Here is a 17,704-nt window from a genome sequence, read left to right on the forward strand (position 1 = left end):
ATTTGTTAAATATCAAAGTGATTGGAAGTACCACGACCAGTATTCCCGCCAGGATGCAGGCAGAGGCGGTCAGTTTTCCCGCGACAGAGCCTGGAACCACGTCGCCGTATCCCACCGTGGTCATGCTGACCGTGGCCCACCACCAGCCGGCTGGGATGGTGCTCAATCCCTCGTTGTCCTCCTTCTCCACAGTGTAGGCCATGACTGAGAAGAAGGACACACCAACGGCCAGATAGAGCAGCAGCAGGCCGATCTCCTTGTAGCTGTTCTTGAGCGTGGCTCCGAGCGAGCGGAGACCTGTTGAGTGACGTGCCAGTTTCAGGATACGGAAGACCCTCATCAACCTCAGCACCTGAGCCACTCGGCCCAGATTGGCCAGCGCCGGGCCACTCTCTGCCACCAGGTGCATCAGCAGGGTCAGGTAAAAGGGCAGGATGGACACCAGGTCGATCAGGTTCAATGGGTGCTCAAAGAAATGCAGAAGGTCCGGAGCAACGGCGAACCTAGCCAGCAGCTCGAGAGTGAACCAACCGATGCCGAAGTGCTCCACGGCCTCGAAGCGAGGGTCCTCATGGGGCTTTCCGTCAGCGTCCAGCAGCGTAAACTCACTCATGCTGTTCATGCACATGGAGGCAATGGAGCTCAGCACCACCAAAATGGAGAAGATGCTGATGAGCCGGCTAGGGATGGAGTAGCCAGGATTGTCCAGCATCAGCCAGATCCTCCGCCGGACACTTCCCAGCAGCTGCTTGTCAAATTTGCCAGCGTCGCTGTAGAACTCCAGGATCTCGTGGAAGGAGGAGGTGGTGCTGGCCTCCTCGCTCCTGTCCTCTGAGTCGCTCTCCTCGGGCTCTGTCCGGCGGCAGTGATAGGAGCTGCTGCAGCACGAGTCCAGGAACAGCTCGTCAATGCCCCAGTATTCGATCTCCTGACTGAAGGAGAAGATGCAGAGCTCATCCATGACGTGAAGCCTCCCTGTGTTGTAGAAGTGTAAGACGTATGGGAAGAGCGCCGGGTTGCGGTCGAAGTAGAACTCGTTCTCTGAGTCGTCATAGTCATCGCAGAGCTCCAGGACAGACTCTTTAGATTGGCACCGGAGCAGCCGGGCGAGCCTGGTCTCGGGGAACCGAGAGAGCCGCTGGGAGAGCAGTCTCCGCCGGAAGCCTCCCACGTTGATGCGAATAGCACCTTCCTCCAGAGCCCAAGTCATGACTGACCAATCGATCGATCAGCAAAAGAACACAATCACTGTGAGCAGAGATCTGGAGACAAACACACACATGAGAAAGAGCTCTCCCTCATCAATAGAAGCTTTGACTGAGCGGCGCTTCATCTCTCATTCCGCACGAATCACGAACAGAATCCTCCCGGTAAAACCGAGCGCGGCGATTCCGCTCCGAGCCCGTTTTAAATTCACACGCCGTTTCTACGGACGTGATATATAGGCGAAGCGATTTATATCGTTATGAACTCACGGCGATATTCCAGAGCACTCCACACGCGCACAGCTGAAGCGCGCGCACGACAGTGACGACACTGAATGATATCATCAGACAAAACAGCTGAAAATGTTAAAATGCTGATGACTGAAACGAAGCTCTGAAAAATATCCTACAGTGTCTTGAAAATCAGCGAAGACGCGATGGACGCGTTTACAGACAAATAAGTGCAGTCTCGATCGGAAGCGCGCTTCACTGTAAATATATAATATCGTATATATATCATAACTAGGCTGAAGCGTCTCAGGAGGCTTTTTGGACATTGTGGTTTTCAATACAAAAAATAGGCTAAACAGAAGTATTTGATCATTTAATAAATGTAAAGAACTACAGTCGAGATTATCAGATTGTTGAGAAGAGCCCATAATATACTACTAATAAAAATAATATGGTTTTCTTTTCTATGTGTTTTAAATAATGAAAAGCCATTGGAATTGTTATGTTGGCCATTTTATTTGTTAATGTTTCAAAGGCCACTTGTGTTACTGTAAACTTTACAATCAAACATTTAAACACTCATTCTCAGTGTTAGCGTACAAGAATGTGCTGTAATGTAAGATAATAGATCTACTGTCCATCCAGCACAGACTGACCCCGCCTGCAGCTCACACACACTCACAGAACACTATTGTCCTGCCCTGCACAAAGAGTCCTGTAAGCGCACACACACACACACACACACACAAGTCCCAGCACTGAGAGGCCATTCCTGTACTGGAGACGGCGTATGTATTTCTGCTAATAATTGTTTTGTTAACGATATCACTGTTAATATTAATTATAAGTGTGGACTGTGCCTTTTATTGATTATTGGTCTTGTTATTTCATGACATGTTGAGGGGTTGATTATTGTGAAGTTCTGTCTGTACTTGATATCAGGTAGTGTCCTGAGCCTTTTTAAAATGTAAGATTTGTAAGATTAATGGGGTTTGACATGAAGAATGTTAGTGCTGTCCGATATAAATTAGAACCTTTACCTGAATATGTATTATCTGCCTTTAGATCAGCAAATAGGAAATAAAGATAATAAAGGTTTTTCTTTCTGTCACACTGAAAGTACAAAAAAATGTACATTTGTGAAACGTAAAGGTTTTGATTCAGATAATGGTTGAGCTCATTCTGATCTGTGTGAATGTACACAGACGGTGGTAGACCTCTGAACAGCAGCTGAACGTCAGAGAGATCATCGTGACCATAGCTCTTCTGAATATGTGTCTGTTGCTCTTTTCAATTGCCAGTGGTGCAGTGTGTTTGTGAATGTGGTTATCCACTCGCTTTACATGCCTTGTGGGAACGACAGGTGAAGATCCAGGATGGAGGTACAAAAATAGCAATGCAGGAAACCTCTAATCTGAGACTAAACACAAACTACAGCCACTGCAACCTCTAATCTGAAACTAAACTTGAACTATAGCAACTACGACATCTAAAATGAGAATAAACTCAATCTACAGCGCTTGCAATCTCTAACCCTAAAACTAAACTTAAACTACAGCCATTACCATTTTCTCTAAAAAGGAATACAGTTGTGAGGATACTACCTTTTCTAGTATCTTTGACAGAAAAGGGAGATTAGAGATTGGTCTGTAATTTACTAAGTCTTTGGGATCAAGATGTGGTTTCTTAATAAGAGGCTTAACTACAGCCAGTTTGAAGGTTTTGGGAACATATCCTAATGACAATGATGAATTAATAATGTTCAAAATAGGATCTATGACTTCTGGAAGCAAATCTTTTAATAGTTTAGATGGAATAGGGTCTAACATACATGTTGCTGGTTTAGATGATTTAACAAGTTTGTACAAGTCTTCTTCTCCTATAATGGAGAGAGAGTGTAATTTTTCCTTAGGGGATCTAAAGCTCACTATCTGATAGCTGCATACTTACAATTTTACAATTTCAATGGCAGTAAAGTAGTTCATAAAGTCATTATGCTGTACTTTTGGGGAATATCAGCACCTGTTGACACTTATTTAGTTAATTTAGTCGCTGTACTGATGAAATACTGGGGATTATGTTTGTTTTCTTCTAAAAGAGATGAAAAATATTCAGATCTAGCATTTTCTTAATGTTTTTTTGTAAGATAGTGTACTTTCCCGTCAAGCTAAACGAAATACCTTTAGTTTTCTTTTCCTCCATCTGCGCTCCATTTCCCGGGCTGCTCTCTTCTGTTATCTTTCATCTTTCTTAAGCGTAAATGAGCAACTGTATCTAAAATGCTAGAAAAGAGAGAGTACATAGTTTGTGTTATATCATCAAGTTTTTCTGCAATGTTGGATATTCTGAGGAATTGAGATAAATCAAGAAGATTCCTTATAAAGCAGTCTTTTGTGGTGGAAGTGATGGTTCTACCTGACCTGTAACAAGGTACAGAGTTTATGATTGTAGCTATGTGGAGTTCACACAAGACTAGCTAATGATCTGAAAAATCACCACTTTACTGCAGGATTTCAACACCATTAACATCAATTCTATGTGACAGTATTAAATCTTGACATGTGTTTAACCCCAGTAGAGTTCAGAATGTCCAAAAAAGCCAAAAAGTGTCCCCACTTCTCTAAACTGAGAATTCAGAGAAATTGAGCCCTGTGTACAGATCTGGCTCCTCACGGATACGGGTCCCTGTTGTCCCTCAGCTGATGTTTTGTGTTCATAGGTTTATATTGTGGGGATCTGCATCGCAGTATGTGGAAACTTTCTCATCAGCATCTCCTTAAATATCCAGGTGAAGCTCTTTCTGCAGACGATCATCACACATCGTGTTTCAGGGTTCTCTCTTCTAAACTGTGGGAGTATTGCTGGTATTTGTGCAGAAATACACACATGTGCGGCAGTCTCAGCGAGGGACGAAGCCGTACTACACCAGCCGTCTGTGGTGGTGCGGGATCCTACTCATGGGTTTGGGGGAGCTGGGGAACTTTGCTGCGTATGGCTTCGCTCCGGCGTCGCTCATCGCTCCGCTCGGCTGTGTGTCCGTCATCGGTAAGACCTTCCCTCCGTCCATCACAGGTTGAAGGCTGCCGTTCTCTGTTTCAAGCGTTCATGTTCAGAAGCATGTAAAGTTGGCTCCGTTTGTCTCTCTTTCAGCGAGTGCAGTCATTTCTGTGGTGTTTCTGAAGGAAACATTACGTGCTTCAGACATCCTTGGTGAGATTGGAGTCCTTCTTGCGTCTCTTAATGAAGTTCTTGTAAATATTTTCCTAATCTTCTCTTGTACAGAAAATAATTGAACTCAAATTATATTATATATATTTAGTCTTTTATAAATACGTTTTCCATTGACTTATAGTTTGTTAGGACAGGACTATTTGAAAATCTGGAATCTGAGGGTGCAAAAAAGTTTAAATATTGAGAAAATTGCTTTTAAATTGTCCAAATGAAGTTTTGTAATTTATAAAATATCTTAATTGAACATGTTCCTAATATCCTAATGATATAAAAAAAAAGAAAAATGGATCATTTTGACCCATAAAATGTATTGTTGTCTGTGCTGCTTATTACTGCTTTTGTGCTCCATGTAGCTAATCATTCCTCCAGAAATCAGGAGATGATTATTCGTTGAATTCATATTTGTTGTCGACTAAAGCTCATTGGGTCCAGACTGAATCATTTCAGTGATCTGCTGAAGAGCGTCCTAATTTGAATCAGCAGGAAATGAGACACCAGCCATCCACAAAACACAACTCTGATCATCATGAGACGTGAACACATTTCAATCATCTCTCCTCAGAGTTTTTGTAATGAAGATGTTTCTTTGGCAGGCGGGGCTTTGGCACTGACCGGAACCTACTTTCTGGTGACATTCGCCCCTCATTCATCTCCTCATGTCACGGCCAACATGGTGGAGCGTTCTCTGGTCAGCTGGACCTTCCTGATTTACTTTGTAAGTCTGTTTAATCCTGACCAAGTTACAGGTGACACCTAAAGATCCACAAACATACAGTGAAATAAAGACCACGACCAGCCTGAACGTAAAGTAATTACATATAAATTATATGGTTCTTCAGAACAAATCTTTTATCTGTCTGTGTCTCTGCAGATGTTTGAAATGATTCTGTTCGCGATCCTGATGTATTTGTATAAGTGCAGGAACATAAAACACATCGTAATCATGATGATCTTAGTGGCGTTACTCGGTAAGAACAGATCATAACGATTCCTAACCATCATGATGAACAGATCAGTAAAAGTGTGTTTGCTGCAGCGTCGGTGACGGTGATCTCGGTGAAAGCGGTTTCAGGAATGATCACAGAGACGATTCGTGGAAGCCACCTGCAGCTCACGTATCCCATCTTCTATATCATGTTCATCATAATGGTCACGTCCTGCGTCTTTCAGATCAAGTGCGTCTGATCCTTCGCTAAAACATACTGATCTCTTAATGTGCTCAGAAGAATCCTGCTCATTTCTCTCCCTTTGCTCAGGTTTCTGAACCAGGCCATGAAGATGTTTGACGCCACCGAGATTGTGCCTATTAATTACGTGTTCTTCACTGCGAGTGCCGTTGTTGCTGGTCAGTCGGTTTGAATGAGTTTTGCTGATTAAAAAACATTTGCTTTTCTTTTTTGAACACAAAAATGATAAACTGATTTGCATTTCCAGGCATTTTATTTTATGAAGAATTTTATGGTTTATCTTTGATACATGTCATCATGTTTGTGATCGGGTGAGTGTTTCTCAAAGATTATTGTAGTTTTTAACAATATCTGCCTGTATGTGTGTGCTTTAAGATATGTGTGTGTTGCTCAGGTGTCTTCTGGCGTTTACTGGAGTGTTTTTAATCGCGAGAGCTCGCCCCCGAATCAAGATGGACCGTGTGTTCATTTCAATGGGCCAGATTCCAGGTATCCAATAATGCCTGACAGCGATGGAGCCATCAAACACTCAGGATATAATTTTTTTAAAGTTTAGTTCTAACTCTAACTTACTTACCATTGGTCTCAAACTCAATTCCTGGAGGGCCACAGATCTGCACAATTTAGCTCCAACCCTAAACAAACACACCTGATCTAGCTAGGTGTGGTCCTAGGTGGTCTTTAGGACCACTAGAATCTTCCAAACATTTGGATTTGGAGCTCAACTCTGCTGATCTGTGGCCCTCCAGTAAGACCAATGATGGAGGCTAGTTTTCAAGTAAGCCTTAATGACTTTATTAGCTGGATCAGATATATTTAATAAGGGTTGCATCTGAACTGTGCAGAGCTGTGGCCCTCTGGGAGTTTGACACCCCTAACATAATGGTCTTTGTGTATTTCAGGCAAAAGCTGCACAGACAAAGTGCAGCCACAGTCAGACGACAGTAAATATGGAACACTGGCATCTAAACTCACGTGTAACAGTGGGATTCAGGACGAGCCGTAGATGAAGACGCCCCCTGCAGGAGGAACATAGAACCACACTAACTCTGTGTGAGAGAGAGAGAGAGAGAGAGAGAGAGAGAGTGAGAGAGTAGGCCCCACTAAACAAGTTTTGAAAAGGTTTTTTTTTTAAAGCATAACTGTCTACGTTTTACTTTTTTTTTTAATTTTTTATACTAGTTTGAATATTTGCTTAAAAGGAAAAACACTGATCAAATGCTTAAATAAATGGAATACACACACACACAATCAGATCTCTTTAGTTTGCTTTGATTTTTAATCTACATGAAGATGCCTGAGCAGGAACTAAAACTCTAATGCTAATGGTTAACACACAAAAAAACACAATCTGCACAGACTCAGATTCAGCAGAGTGAAATACAGAGTTTGAAACAAAATAATAATGTCTTAGTAAATCAAATATACCTTTCAAATTTCATAAAAAAAAAAAAAAAAAAATTAAAAAAATTCAACAGTGCAGACTTTCTCTCTTTATATATAATATACACACAGAGGAAAGGTTTTAGCATATGCTGTCCTGTATATTGAGTCTGGGAGGTGTCTGATCAGTCAGACGTCGATGCTGATGCGAGCGAAGCGGTACTGCAGGGACGAGGGGTTTCTCAGCAGAACGAGGCCGCGCTGCTCCGCCGGCTGCTGAAGGATCATGTTCAGAAGTCCAGCGGCGCTGATGAAGGCCAGAGCCTCGCCGCAGCCAGCCGCCAGAGAGAAGTCCCCCTGCGTCACCCATCCCAGCGTCCGCCGGCTGCAGTGGGCCAGGACACGGGGCAGCGGCGTCGGATACACACCCTTGACCGCCCCGGCTGGGGTCAGCTGATCTCGGTGCCCAGGCTCCTGCGGCCCGCTGCTGCGTGCGTCCTGAAGCAGTTGCTGGAGGTCAGAGGTCGTCGGGACACACACCATCGCGTGGAGAGCCGGCTGACCTTTGCTCAACAGACGCAGACGCACCCACACCAGACTCCGCCCACATTCCCACCTCAGCTCTGCAGCCGCCGCAGGGGTCAAAGGTGAGGAGCGCCGACAACACGCAGACAGCCGCCGCAGCACCTTCAGACTCCTGCAGACACCGAGACGATCATGTGACACAGATGTAGGGCTGGGTTCAGTTTAAACAAGAATTTAAAAAAAAAAAAAAAGTCAGGTTGTTGACCTTTATACAGACCCAAAGCCGTATCTCTTCTGAGCCACAGGATATATGCATGTAGCTCAGACCGGCACCACCGTCCCCTATATAGAGTACAGTCTGTGTAGGGCACCAGCTCCGGGGGGGAATTTAATTTCTTCAACACAAATTTGGACATGACATCCCTTACCAAACTTAACCATGGATTTATTGGAGTAAAACTGCTTAATTGTGTGATTTCTGAATGCTTGAGACCATAGAAGGACAGATCACCAGATCCTGATGCGCGCACACACACACACACACACACACACTAAGTCATCTACACTATCTGACACAGCTGTGTTTAACATTGAACAGGAAGTTAAGTGCTGGGCGTCCGGTCAGAGGAGAACTGGTCTCAACTGAGTCTGGTTTCTCCCAAGGTTTTTCTCCATTCTGTATGGATGGGGTTCTGGTTCCTCTGTCTTCTTTGTTGGGGACACTTAACTTCTAGAGATTATCATTGAATTGATTCCAGAGACCGTCTCTGCATTTAATAACAAATTATTCACTCTCTTCATTATACATCCCTGTCATTGTACTCTTCTACTTTATTCTGTTCAGTGCTTTGATAAAAACTGTGTTGTTAAAAGCACTATAGAAATAAAAATGATGGATTGATAAAAATCAAATCACACTGTATTAATAAAATAAAATACAAGTGCTGGTCATATAATTAGAATATCATTAAAAAGTTGATATCACTAATTCCATTCCTTGTATATTATATTCATTCATTACACACAGACTGATATATTTCAAATGTTTATTTCTTTTAATTTTGATGATTATAACTGACAACTAAAGAAAATCTCAGAAAATTTGAATATTGTGAAAAGGTTGAATATTAAAAGACACCTGGTGCCACGCTCTAATCAACTAATTAACTCAAAACACCTGTAAAGGTCTTTAAATGGTCTCTCAGTCTAGTTCTGTAGGCCACACAGCCACAGAGAAGCACCTTGCACAAGGAGGGCAATAGAGGCCGGCTGTTCACAGAGCTCTGTGTCCAAGCACATTAATAGAGAGATGAAGGGAAGGAAAAGATGTGGTAGGGAAAAAAAAAAGTGTACAAGCAATAGAGATAACTGCATCCTGGAGAGGATTGTGAAACAAAACCCATTCAAAAATGTGGGGGAGACTTACAAAGAGTGGACTGCAGCTGGAGTCAGTGCTTCTAGAAGCACTATACACAACAAAGGACTGCTGCTAAGTGGTCCAAAGTTATGTTCTCTGATGGAAGTAAATTTTGCATTTCCTTTTGGTAATCCCAGAGTCTGGAGGAAGAGAGGAGAGGCACAGAATCCATGTTGCTTGAGGTCCAGTGTAAAGTTTCTACAGTCAGTGATGGTTTGGAGTCCATGTCATCTGCTGGTGTTGGTCCACTGTGTTTTCTGAAGTCCCAGGTCAATGCAGCTGTATACCAGGACGTTTTAGATCACTTCATGCTTCCGGCTGCTGACCAACTTTATGGAGATGCAGGTTTTATATTCCAACAGGACAGCTACCAGTACCTGGTTCAAAGACCATGGTATCCCTGATCTTAACTGGCCGCACTGCTGCAGTAATTCAGACAAAAGTATTGAGTGCTGTACATACTTTTCTGTTGGCCAAGATTTCTAAAAATGCTTTCTTTGTATTGGTCTTAAGTAATATTCTAATTTTCTGAGATACTGAATTTAGGGTTTTCATTAGTTGACAGTTATAATCATCAAAATTAAAAGAAATTAACATTTGAAATATACATCAGTCTTTGTGATGATCCTCAAGAATGACCAGCACCTATAGGTAACGGTCTAGTTATAGATAAATAAATTGTATTATTTACTTTTAGTGTTTTTTGTGAGAAGGAGCACAACAATAGTATTCTGCTTCGGGTTCTCGTTTGGCCCTCAGCGGCACTCGAAGACAAAAACGCACTTTAGACAATAAACAGTAGTTATTACAAACACTTGATGGTTTGAAGTGAGCTTTGAGCAAACGCACAATATTAATTTTAGCATAATGCCACAATGAGCACACATGGTCACATAACATGCGCTTTCGGTCGTGTCGTAGACTATGGGCGAAGATCTTTTCTGAAAAGCAGTAGGTTCAGCAGTATGGATGATGATCATCTACCCTTTAAAACAAAAAGGTAGCCTTTCAAGGGTATTGGGATGCTCTCACACTACTGCCTTACATATGAGCCACATCTCTGAGTGTAATCAGCGTAAACTAGGTGTGCTCTATGGGAAACCAAACAACCAAAATGCAGGACATAACAGTGTGGTATTAAAGAGTTCATGTTAGGCTGTCAGTTCAGTGGCGCTAACAAACACATCCTTTCTCTCATGTTCCAGTTCCTGCCAATATCCAGCAACTTCACACAGCCATTGAGCAAAATCAACAACCTGATCAACTCTATGCAAGGAGATGTGATCACACCAGATACTGATTGGATTTCAGACCCTCCCAATACAGTAAAGCTTTTTTACATATTTGAGTTAAATAGTCCTTTTGTGTACATCTTTAAGTCTTCAGTTCATGAAAAATTGAGACAAAAACAAGTGCTGCATTAATAATTTAGTTCAGTGTATATCTAAAAATTAAAATGTTACCAAATTTTTTGTATTTTACCTGTGCCTGTGACTTTTTTAGCTTGTTTCTAGTTCAAATGTCAAAAATACACATACACAAAAAAAAGGATTGTTCTGCAGATATGACCTTAGTTAGGCATCTTTTGGGCATATGAACATCTCTGCTAAATTGGGATTGTGTTTCTTGGCAAAAGTCATAAAGGAAAAAATCTGTAGATTGGAAAAGTCTCCACACAAGCGTTTCTTATTTCTTGTTGCTTGGCATTTTTTGATAATTAAAAAAAAAAAAAAAAAAAAGTTTACTTTTACTTTTTCAAATTTGTTAAGAATCTAATATTGTGATACTTTCATGATCTAAATATTCTTAAGAATTAAAAGGCCTTCTTGCATTATTATGCTGTTAAATTATGATTATTTTTATTCAGTGAAATACAAATTCGATCCTCCCTGTGAGCCGTGACGGGAGTGACTGACCTCAGGACAGTGAAGGGTCCGGTTCTGCTGCCGCTAGCTGTATCGGCGCTCACTAGCTCCTCCCACTCCTCTGTTAGCTGTTGCCAGGGGCAACGGAACGGTGCCAAGCAGCCATGTTTGATGTAGTTGGTGCGCTTGGATGGAGGACGTCTGAAAGCAGTGACCTGATTATTGATTTTATCATGACAGAGACATAAAAAGGCACAATTTTTCAGCACAGCACTCACCTTTTGAACTTTTCTAGAAGCTCCGCCTCCTGCTCTGATTGGAAGCGCTGTCCTGCAGGGCAGTCTGGGTAATCATGAGGGAAGTGAGGCTGCCCCATGAACTGGGAGTGTTTGACACTCATGTGGAGACCACCGACACGAACACCACGATACACCTACAAAACACATTCATGAGTACCTAACGAATAAAAAGAAGTAGATGGCAGAAACACTGAACAAAAACTACCATCCATCCGTGATGTTCCTGGAGAAAAACAGGGTTTATTACGCTTCGCCTATAACTACAGTAAAGGTGCGTCTTATTTTTAGTGTCACTGACAGAAAGCTTTGAAACGAGGATGTGATTTGTTCTGTTTGTCAGAACTCACTTGTCAGTTCATCTTAAGCCCAGTAATGCTGCTTGAACATTTGCACTTTCCTATTTATTGTGATTATGTCTATGTTTTGGTTTTACAAAAACATTTAACCGTGCTTGTTGTCTTTGTTGACACAAATTTCAAAACTTTTGTCCGCCTGATATTTTAAGGCTCCTGCTTGAAAAGAATTACTCTAAAATACTGTTCAACAATATTTGTTAGGGTTACAACATCTGTTAATTTAGTTAAATCTGAATGAGGCAGGCTTATCTCCATGATTTCTACAAGTTCTGTAATCAGTAAAACAACATACTCAACATTTTACATTTTTTATATATTCCCATCTAGTGCCCCACCAGAGATAAACGCACACACACACTGTTGAGTACAATATCACTGGGATCGTTCCATTTACAAGAAAATGAACCGTGTCAGTACGCACCAGAGGGACCCAGAATGCCATTCCCCAGCCCTTGGGCAGCAACAGATCCCAGCCAGAGCCCCAGTGAAGACGCTCCTCGCCCCGAACACGACCGCCCTGATGAACCAGCAGCAGAGGAACAGAAGCCTGAGCAGCCAGCCTCGAACCCGGAACCAGCAGCTCGCTCCGTATCTGGTTCAGCTCCTGACACACACACACACAGATGTGACTTCATCATCACAGTCATTGAAAAGATTGGCTTTCGTCTGTTTACCTGCTCAGACAGTCGGCTGTGTGTCACACGCTCTCGAACAGATGTCTCCCACAATGCACTCTGACTGCAGTGAGCTGGAACTCCTCTGAGACTTAGATCTCTCACACGACAGTCCTCTAAAACACACACACACACACACTCTGAGCAAGAAACAATCAGCATGAACAGTCCTGATGTGTGTGACTCTGGTGCAGTGAGTGCTCTGTGTGTGTGTGTGTGAGAGAGCGAGATACAGTGAGAAAGAGAGAGAGAGAGAGTCCCAGAGAGAGAGTCTCAGGCCCTGCCAGGATTCGAACCTGGTTCATCTGCATGGAGACGCAGTGGCTCCCTGAGCTCAGGGTCAAACACATACACACACACACACACACAAACACATACACTCCTGCACCGTGACGCAGCAGATTTCTTTTGTACCTGCGCTCTGCTGGAGGTCAGGTACAGATTTACCACGTTTCTGAGGTAAAGTGAGTCTGGGATCATCTACAGTCAGTCCCAACACACAGCCTACTGGGAGCTCTGCTGTCGAACACACTCCTGTAACAAACACACACACACACACACACACACACACAGCTATTCAAAGAATCAAAGAACAAGACATCTCCTATTTCTACGTAAAGCAGCACTGGTGTCATGGGTCAGTCTTGGTCACCTCGGAGCAGGTGGAATATTTCTGTCTGCTGCTGATGGACGCTGACGCCGGCCTCATCTGCACTGTGATTGGACGTCTCCATCTCCTACAGACACAAAAGCGAATCATCAGCACACCAATGACTGACGGACACATCAGAACAAAAGTGAAGTCAATCTTTCATCTCACCTGTTTGGCCGGATGGAGCGTGTCTATGAGCACTGTGTGGGCAAGTGGACCAATCAGACGATAGCGCACAATCTCCATGGTCAGGTCACTACACAGGATATCAGGAAAGATCACATTTCACAGCTAACCCTGAGCCAACACGTACTTCACAGTAACATCAGATCACTAGAGCTGAGCGGTCAGAGGACCGTGTGTTTATGGCACCTGATGGTGATGGCCGTGTCAGGGGACCGCCAGCACACAGGGGTCCCAGCAGGCCTCATCCCATCCCCCAAGAGCTTTTTGGAGGGTTGCTCATCGTGTCCTTCATCTCTCTTCCTCTTCTTCTCTACAGATGTCTCTGAGACGGGAAAAGACTTCTCCTCGACACACTGACACACCAGCTGCAGCTCCGCCAGCACATCCTGTCACACACACACACACACACACTCATACAAATGAATGATTGAGATAACTTAGGTATACAGGTATTTAACAAATACGACATCCAGTGCATCACACGAGTAGCCATGAGCTTCAACATGTTGATCAAGCATCTGCTCCTGGCCTAAATGTTTGACCTGTTTAAGGGAGGGATGAATCCAAATCCAAAGCTGTCTGTCCGAGGTGTTAGGGACCCGGGGTCTCCACAGGAAGTCAGCAGGGCCCAGAGAGTCGTGTGGAAACTGATCTGCTTTGTACAGATGGACACTGCCCTGACGAGCACCTGAGAGACAGGACGCCGCTGCGAATGTGGGACCTAGACACACACAAGATTAGATTAGATTGTTTTCTTTTTCAGCTCTGCTCCATTTCTGCTCTCCCTCACGGTGAGTAATGGCTTGCAGGACTTCCTGCATTGATTGCCACAGGCATAGTTTATCCCTCTGTCGATGATCAGATGATCAGCTAGGCTGACAGAGAAGGTTTAAGAATTGGAGACACGCATCCAAACTTTTATTTAGGATAAAAAGAATGTGAGGGCTGTAGATGCTTTGGATGTGACTAGTTCAGTGAATCATGTACATTCTCTACTATAGGAGAAGACGACTTGTACAAACTTGTTAAATCATCTAAACCAGCAACATGTATATTAGACCCTATTCCATCTAAACTATTAAAAGATTTGCTCTCAGAAGTCATAGATCCTATCCTGACTATTATTAATTCATCATTATCATTAGGATACGTCCCAAAACCTTCAAACTGGCTGTAGTTAAGCCTCTTGTTAAAAAACACACCATCTCTCTCTCACACACACATACACACACACACACACACACACACACACACACACACACACACACACACACACACACACACACACAGTCTCACAGTATGGTTGTTTTCAAATGTTTTCCAGACCTTAACTTTGAGAAAATTAGACTCAAGCACGTTGTATGAACTCTGCACACACCTGTCTGTTTGCTGGTGAGTCGAGCAAGGGCTTGCAGCATCTGTTCTTCAGATCCTTGAAGCTCCAAACAGCAGAAATATGACAAATCCTGAGACAGAGATGCTGATATTATTCTAAATAAACTTGCTTTTTAGTTGAATTTAGTCTAAAAAATACATGTAATTGTACCAATTACACATGAGGAATATAACATCCCTTAAGCCAATAAGAAGAGGTGTGTTTGTGTGTGTGTGTGTGTGTGTGTGTGTGTGTGTGTGTGTGTCACCTGCAGCAGGGCATGGGAGCTCATGGCTCTGTAGCTGGCTCTGAAGCTCTTGGCTGTGGGTTTGAGCGGCAGACAGTAGCTCCAGGTCTTCTTCATGTGGAAACGCTTGGCGTGCCAGATGTGAGTCTCCAGCCATCTGTTCTTCCTCTGTCTGCGGTTGAACTCCAGCAGCAGGTTCCCGTGTCTGCGACGCGCTCGACGGCTCCTGCTTCTCGGCAGCTGCTGCTTCTCTTTCACTAGAGCTTGCTGACTTCTCTCAGCCTGGACACACAAACACACACACGCTGAGCGAAATTCACCCGACACACACAGACCGGTGTTAATGAGTGTGTGACGTATTTCAAAGGATAGTTCATTCTGTCATTTATTACTTGGCTTCATGTCGATGCAAACCCTTTAAGGACTTTTATCTTTGGAATACAAATGTAAATATTTTTTACGACCCTACATAGACAGCAAGGATACTACCGGTTGTTCAAAAAGTTGAATCTGGATCAGAATCATTCTTTAAAGCAAAACTGAATTGGATCATCCTAATCCAGGTACATTTTTTGACGCGCTTCAAATCTGGATTACTAGTGCTCTACGGAGCCCCTAAAGGGACATGCTGAAGGAGAAAAAAATTGCCAATGTTTTGCATGGCATTTACAAAATTAACTAGTTCTGACTCCATCTCTGATAATTGTGTGAATGTAGATTACAATTAGAGATAAAAAAACAAAAAAAAAACTGTAAATATTTTTGATATTAACTGCTGTGTAAGGATTAGAGGATATTACAGGTTTAAAAAGTAAGAGTTTTTTGGACCAGTAATTTTTATTCCTGAAATCCGCCCTTCTGCAGGGATTAGAATAATTGTTCTTTTTAATCAGAAGTTTTCCTATCTTCCTAACACTTTTTGTACAAACTGAAGATTTAATCCAGAAACTAATTCGAACTCTAATTCAGAATCAAGATTTGATCAACTGAGTAATTAATGACTGATGGTGTGATTCTTCTGGACTCAGTACCAGTCTCTGAGCTGCGTCTCGCAGACGGCTCGGCAGTCTCTTGGTGTTGTGGCTCATGGCTCGTCTGCGCATGTGTCTGGGCAGAGCGGTGAAGATGTGGCAGCTGCCTGCAGGTTTATTGATGGCCTTCAGCATAGAGCTCACTTCAGCGGCACGCGCTTTAGCGAAGGCCGAGGCTGCAGGGAGAAATCGACTTTAAAAACTTAGCTTCATTAACGGTTAGTTCACAATAACGATTTACATTATGTGCTATATTCATTCATGTTACAGATTTCATCAGGTCTTGGGTTTGCTGCTGCAAACATTTCTAACACAGAACTTAACAGAATCACATGGATCTTTCCCACACAGATTTCAGATTGCGTTCACATCGGAGTGCAGTCAAATGTGTGTGTGATGATGGGCTCAACATCAATTATGCAAACATTCTGGTTCAGGTGTCTCTCAAAACATCACACGCACACTTTTTGGTAATTTTGTGGTGTGTTTGACAAACTCTGTTCATTGCATCTAATCACAGAGTTTATCATTGTTATACTGGAATTTTGTTAGTTATGAATGTTACCAGTGATGCATTTTGGCAGATCTTGACTGTAACTGTGACCCCCAGGCTGATGACCTCTGACCCAGCCACAGACCTGTGACCCCTGACCTCTCCCAGAATCACGATCTGTAGATGATGAGCTTTCGGTCAATAACATAAACACGGTAAGCTCAAATACAATAATATCTGCTGAATGAAGCTTTTATCAGCCCCGGTCACCTGAGCTTGTGTAAATGACGTTTTTCGGCTGGTTCTTCATCTTTTTTTCTCTCATTCTGGATTTTGCCCCAGTCATCTGAAACACAGGTCCACTAGAAACATTGACCCTACTGTATATACAGTACACGCTATAACATAGAGATTATTAAATGAGAGAGACCTACAGCGCAGAACAACAAATTACACGTTTACAAATCTTTATTTATCTCTCTCTCTCTCTCTCTCTCACACACACACACACACACTCACACACACACACTCACACACACACACACACACACACACACACACTCTCACACACACACACACACACTCACACACACACACACACACACACACACACACACACACTCACACACACACTCACACACACACACACTCACACACACACACACACTCACACACACTCACACACACACTCACACTCACACACACACACACACACACACACACACACACACACACACACACACACACACACAATTCTAAAGGTGCACTGCGCCGTATGCAAGTGAGCTGTGTGTTAGTCAGATTTTATTATATTGTTCATTATTTTACTTTGGTTAAAGGTTTGATTAAAATCAGACATCATTCCAAAAGGTAAATAAAGCTAAACTTGTCACTTATTATCCACTAATTATGGATTATTATCCATTATTACCCTATAATAAATTACATTTTATTACCTTGTATCGGTGATGTTTTCTGCCTAAGGACCCGTGATGTTTGCTGGTCGTGAGGGACGGCGCTTCCACCGCAAATCTTTGCTTCTAGTTCATTCTCTTTTCTGATCAATCCAGCGAAATACCACTCGCCTCCAAACTCAGTTAATCGGTTAAATGAAACTGGTCGGTTTAATTTGCTCTCAACACTTTGTTCGGACGTTTCCTGTGGCTCACGCTATTCCTGACAGCACACGTGCGCAACCCGCGCTGATTTCCGGTTTAAAGGATGATGGGAAATGTATTTCTTTAAAGTTAAGACGCGCTAACCAATCACTAATCGGATGTTTAAATGATATACTGTACATCATATGAAATTTGGATTATTAAAAATAAAAATAAACACTTAAAATAA

At 42.8% G+C, this 17,704-nt stretch overlaps 3 protein-coding genes across 4 annotated transcripts in view; 1 reads left to right on the forward strand and 2 right to left on the reverse strand.

The window, feature by feature from the left end:
• The window catches only part of LOC122357950 (potassium voltage-gated channel subfamily S member 2-like), an 8,121-nt gene extending 1,216 nt beyond the window's left edge, over nucleotides 1-6,905 (reverse strand). The window contains exons 1-3 of the mRNA XM_043257637.1: nucleotides 6,830-6,905; nucleotides 3,617-3,718; nucleotides 1-1,262 (exon numbers count right to left, since the gene is read on the reverse strand). The exon at nucleotides 1-1,262 is cut by the window's left edge and continues 1,216 nt beyond it. Coding sequence (XP_043113572.1) covers nucleotides 1-1,210 — 1,210 coding nt within the window. The 5' untranslated portion in view covers nucleotides 1,211-1,262; nucleotides 3,617-3,718; nucleotides 6,830-6,905. The remainder of the gene's footprint in view (nucleotides 1,263-3,616; nucleotides 3,719-6,829) is intronic.
• Nucleotides 2,129-6,887, forward strand: LOC122357952 (NIPA-like protein 2). The gene is made up of 12 exons (XM_043257638.1): nucleotides 2,129-2,224; nucleotides 2,738-2,818; nucleotides 4,156-4,224; nucleotides 4,313-4,481; nucleotides 4,587-4,646; nucleotides 5,261-5,382; nucleotides 5,539-5,635; nucleotides 5,704-5,842; nucleotides 5,924-6,012; nucleotides 6,102-6,165; nucleotides 6,249-6,343; nucleotides 6,757-6,887. Exons 2-12 carry the CDS (start codon nucleotides 2,813-2,815, stop codon nucleotides 6,858-6,860), a joined length of 1,014 nt encoding a protein of 337 aa, XP_043113573.1. The 5' UTR covers nucleotides 2,129-2,224; nucleotides 2,738-2,812; the 3' UTR covers nucleotides 6,861-6,887.
• Nucleotides 6,906-7,110: 205 nt separating the features above from the next.
• pop1 (POP1 homolog, ribonuclease P/MRP subunit) lies at nucleotides 7,111-17,562 on the reverse strand. Of its 2 annotated transcripts, none has more exons than XM_043257635.1 (16): nucleotides 17,314-17,562; nucleotides 16,628-16,703; nucleotides 16,430-16,534; nucleotides 15,865-16,040; nucleotides 14,855-15,115; nucleotides 14,590-14,677; nucleotides 13,754-13,932; nucleotides 13,398-13,597; nucleotides 13,194-13,281; nucleotides 13,026-13,110; nucleotides 12,788-12,907; nucleotides 12,374-12,513; nucleotides 12,121-12,303; nucleotides 11,323-11,477; nucleotides 11,096-11,245; nucleotides 7,111-7,934 (listed from the first exon to the last, which is right to left on the reverse strand). In XM_043257635.1, exons 2-16 carry the CDS (start codon nucleotides 16,701-16,703, stop codon nucleotides 7,427-7,429), a joined length of 2,514 nt encoding a protein of 837 aa, XP_043113570.1. In that variant the 5' UTR covers nucleotides 17,314-17,562; the 3' UTR covers nucleotides 7,111-7,426. The 2 variants fall into 2 exon arrangements, with proteins under 2 accessions (XP_043113570.1, XP_043113571.1); XM_043257636.1 differs by having other exon boundaries at nucleotides 16,628-16,719.
• Nucleotides 17,563-17,704: the final 142 nt, after the last annotated feature.

The sequence above is a fragment of the Puntigrus tetrazona genome, chromosome 14, assembly GCF_018831695.1.
Source record: "Puntigrus tetrazona isolate hp1 chromosome 14, ASM1883169v1, whole genome shotgun sequence".
In the NCBI taxonomy this organism is placed as follows: Eukaryota; Metazoa; Chordata; class Actinopteri; order Cypriniformes; family Cyprinidae; genus Puntigrus; species Puntigrus tetrazona.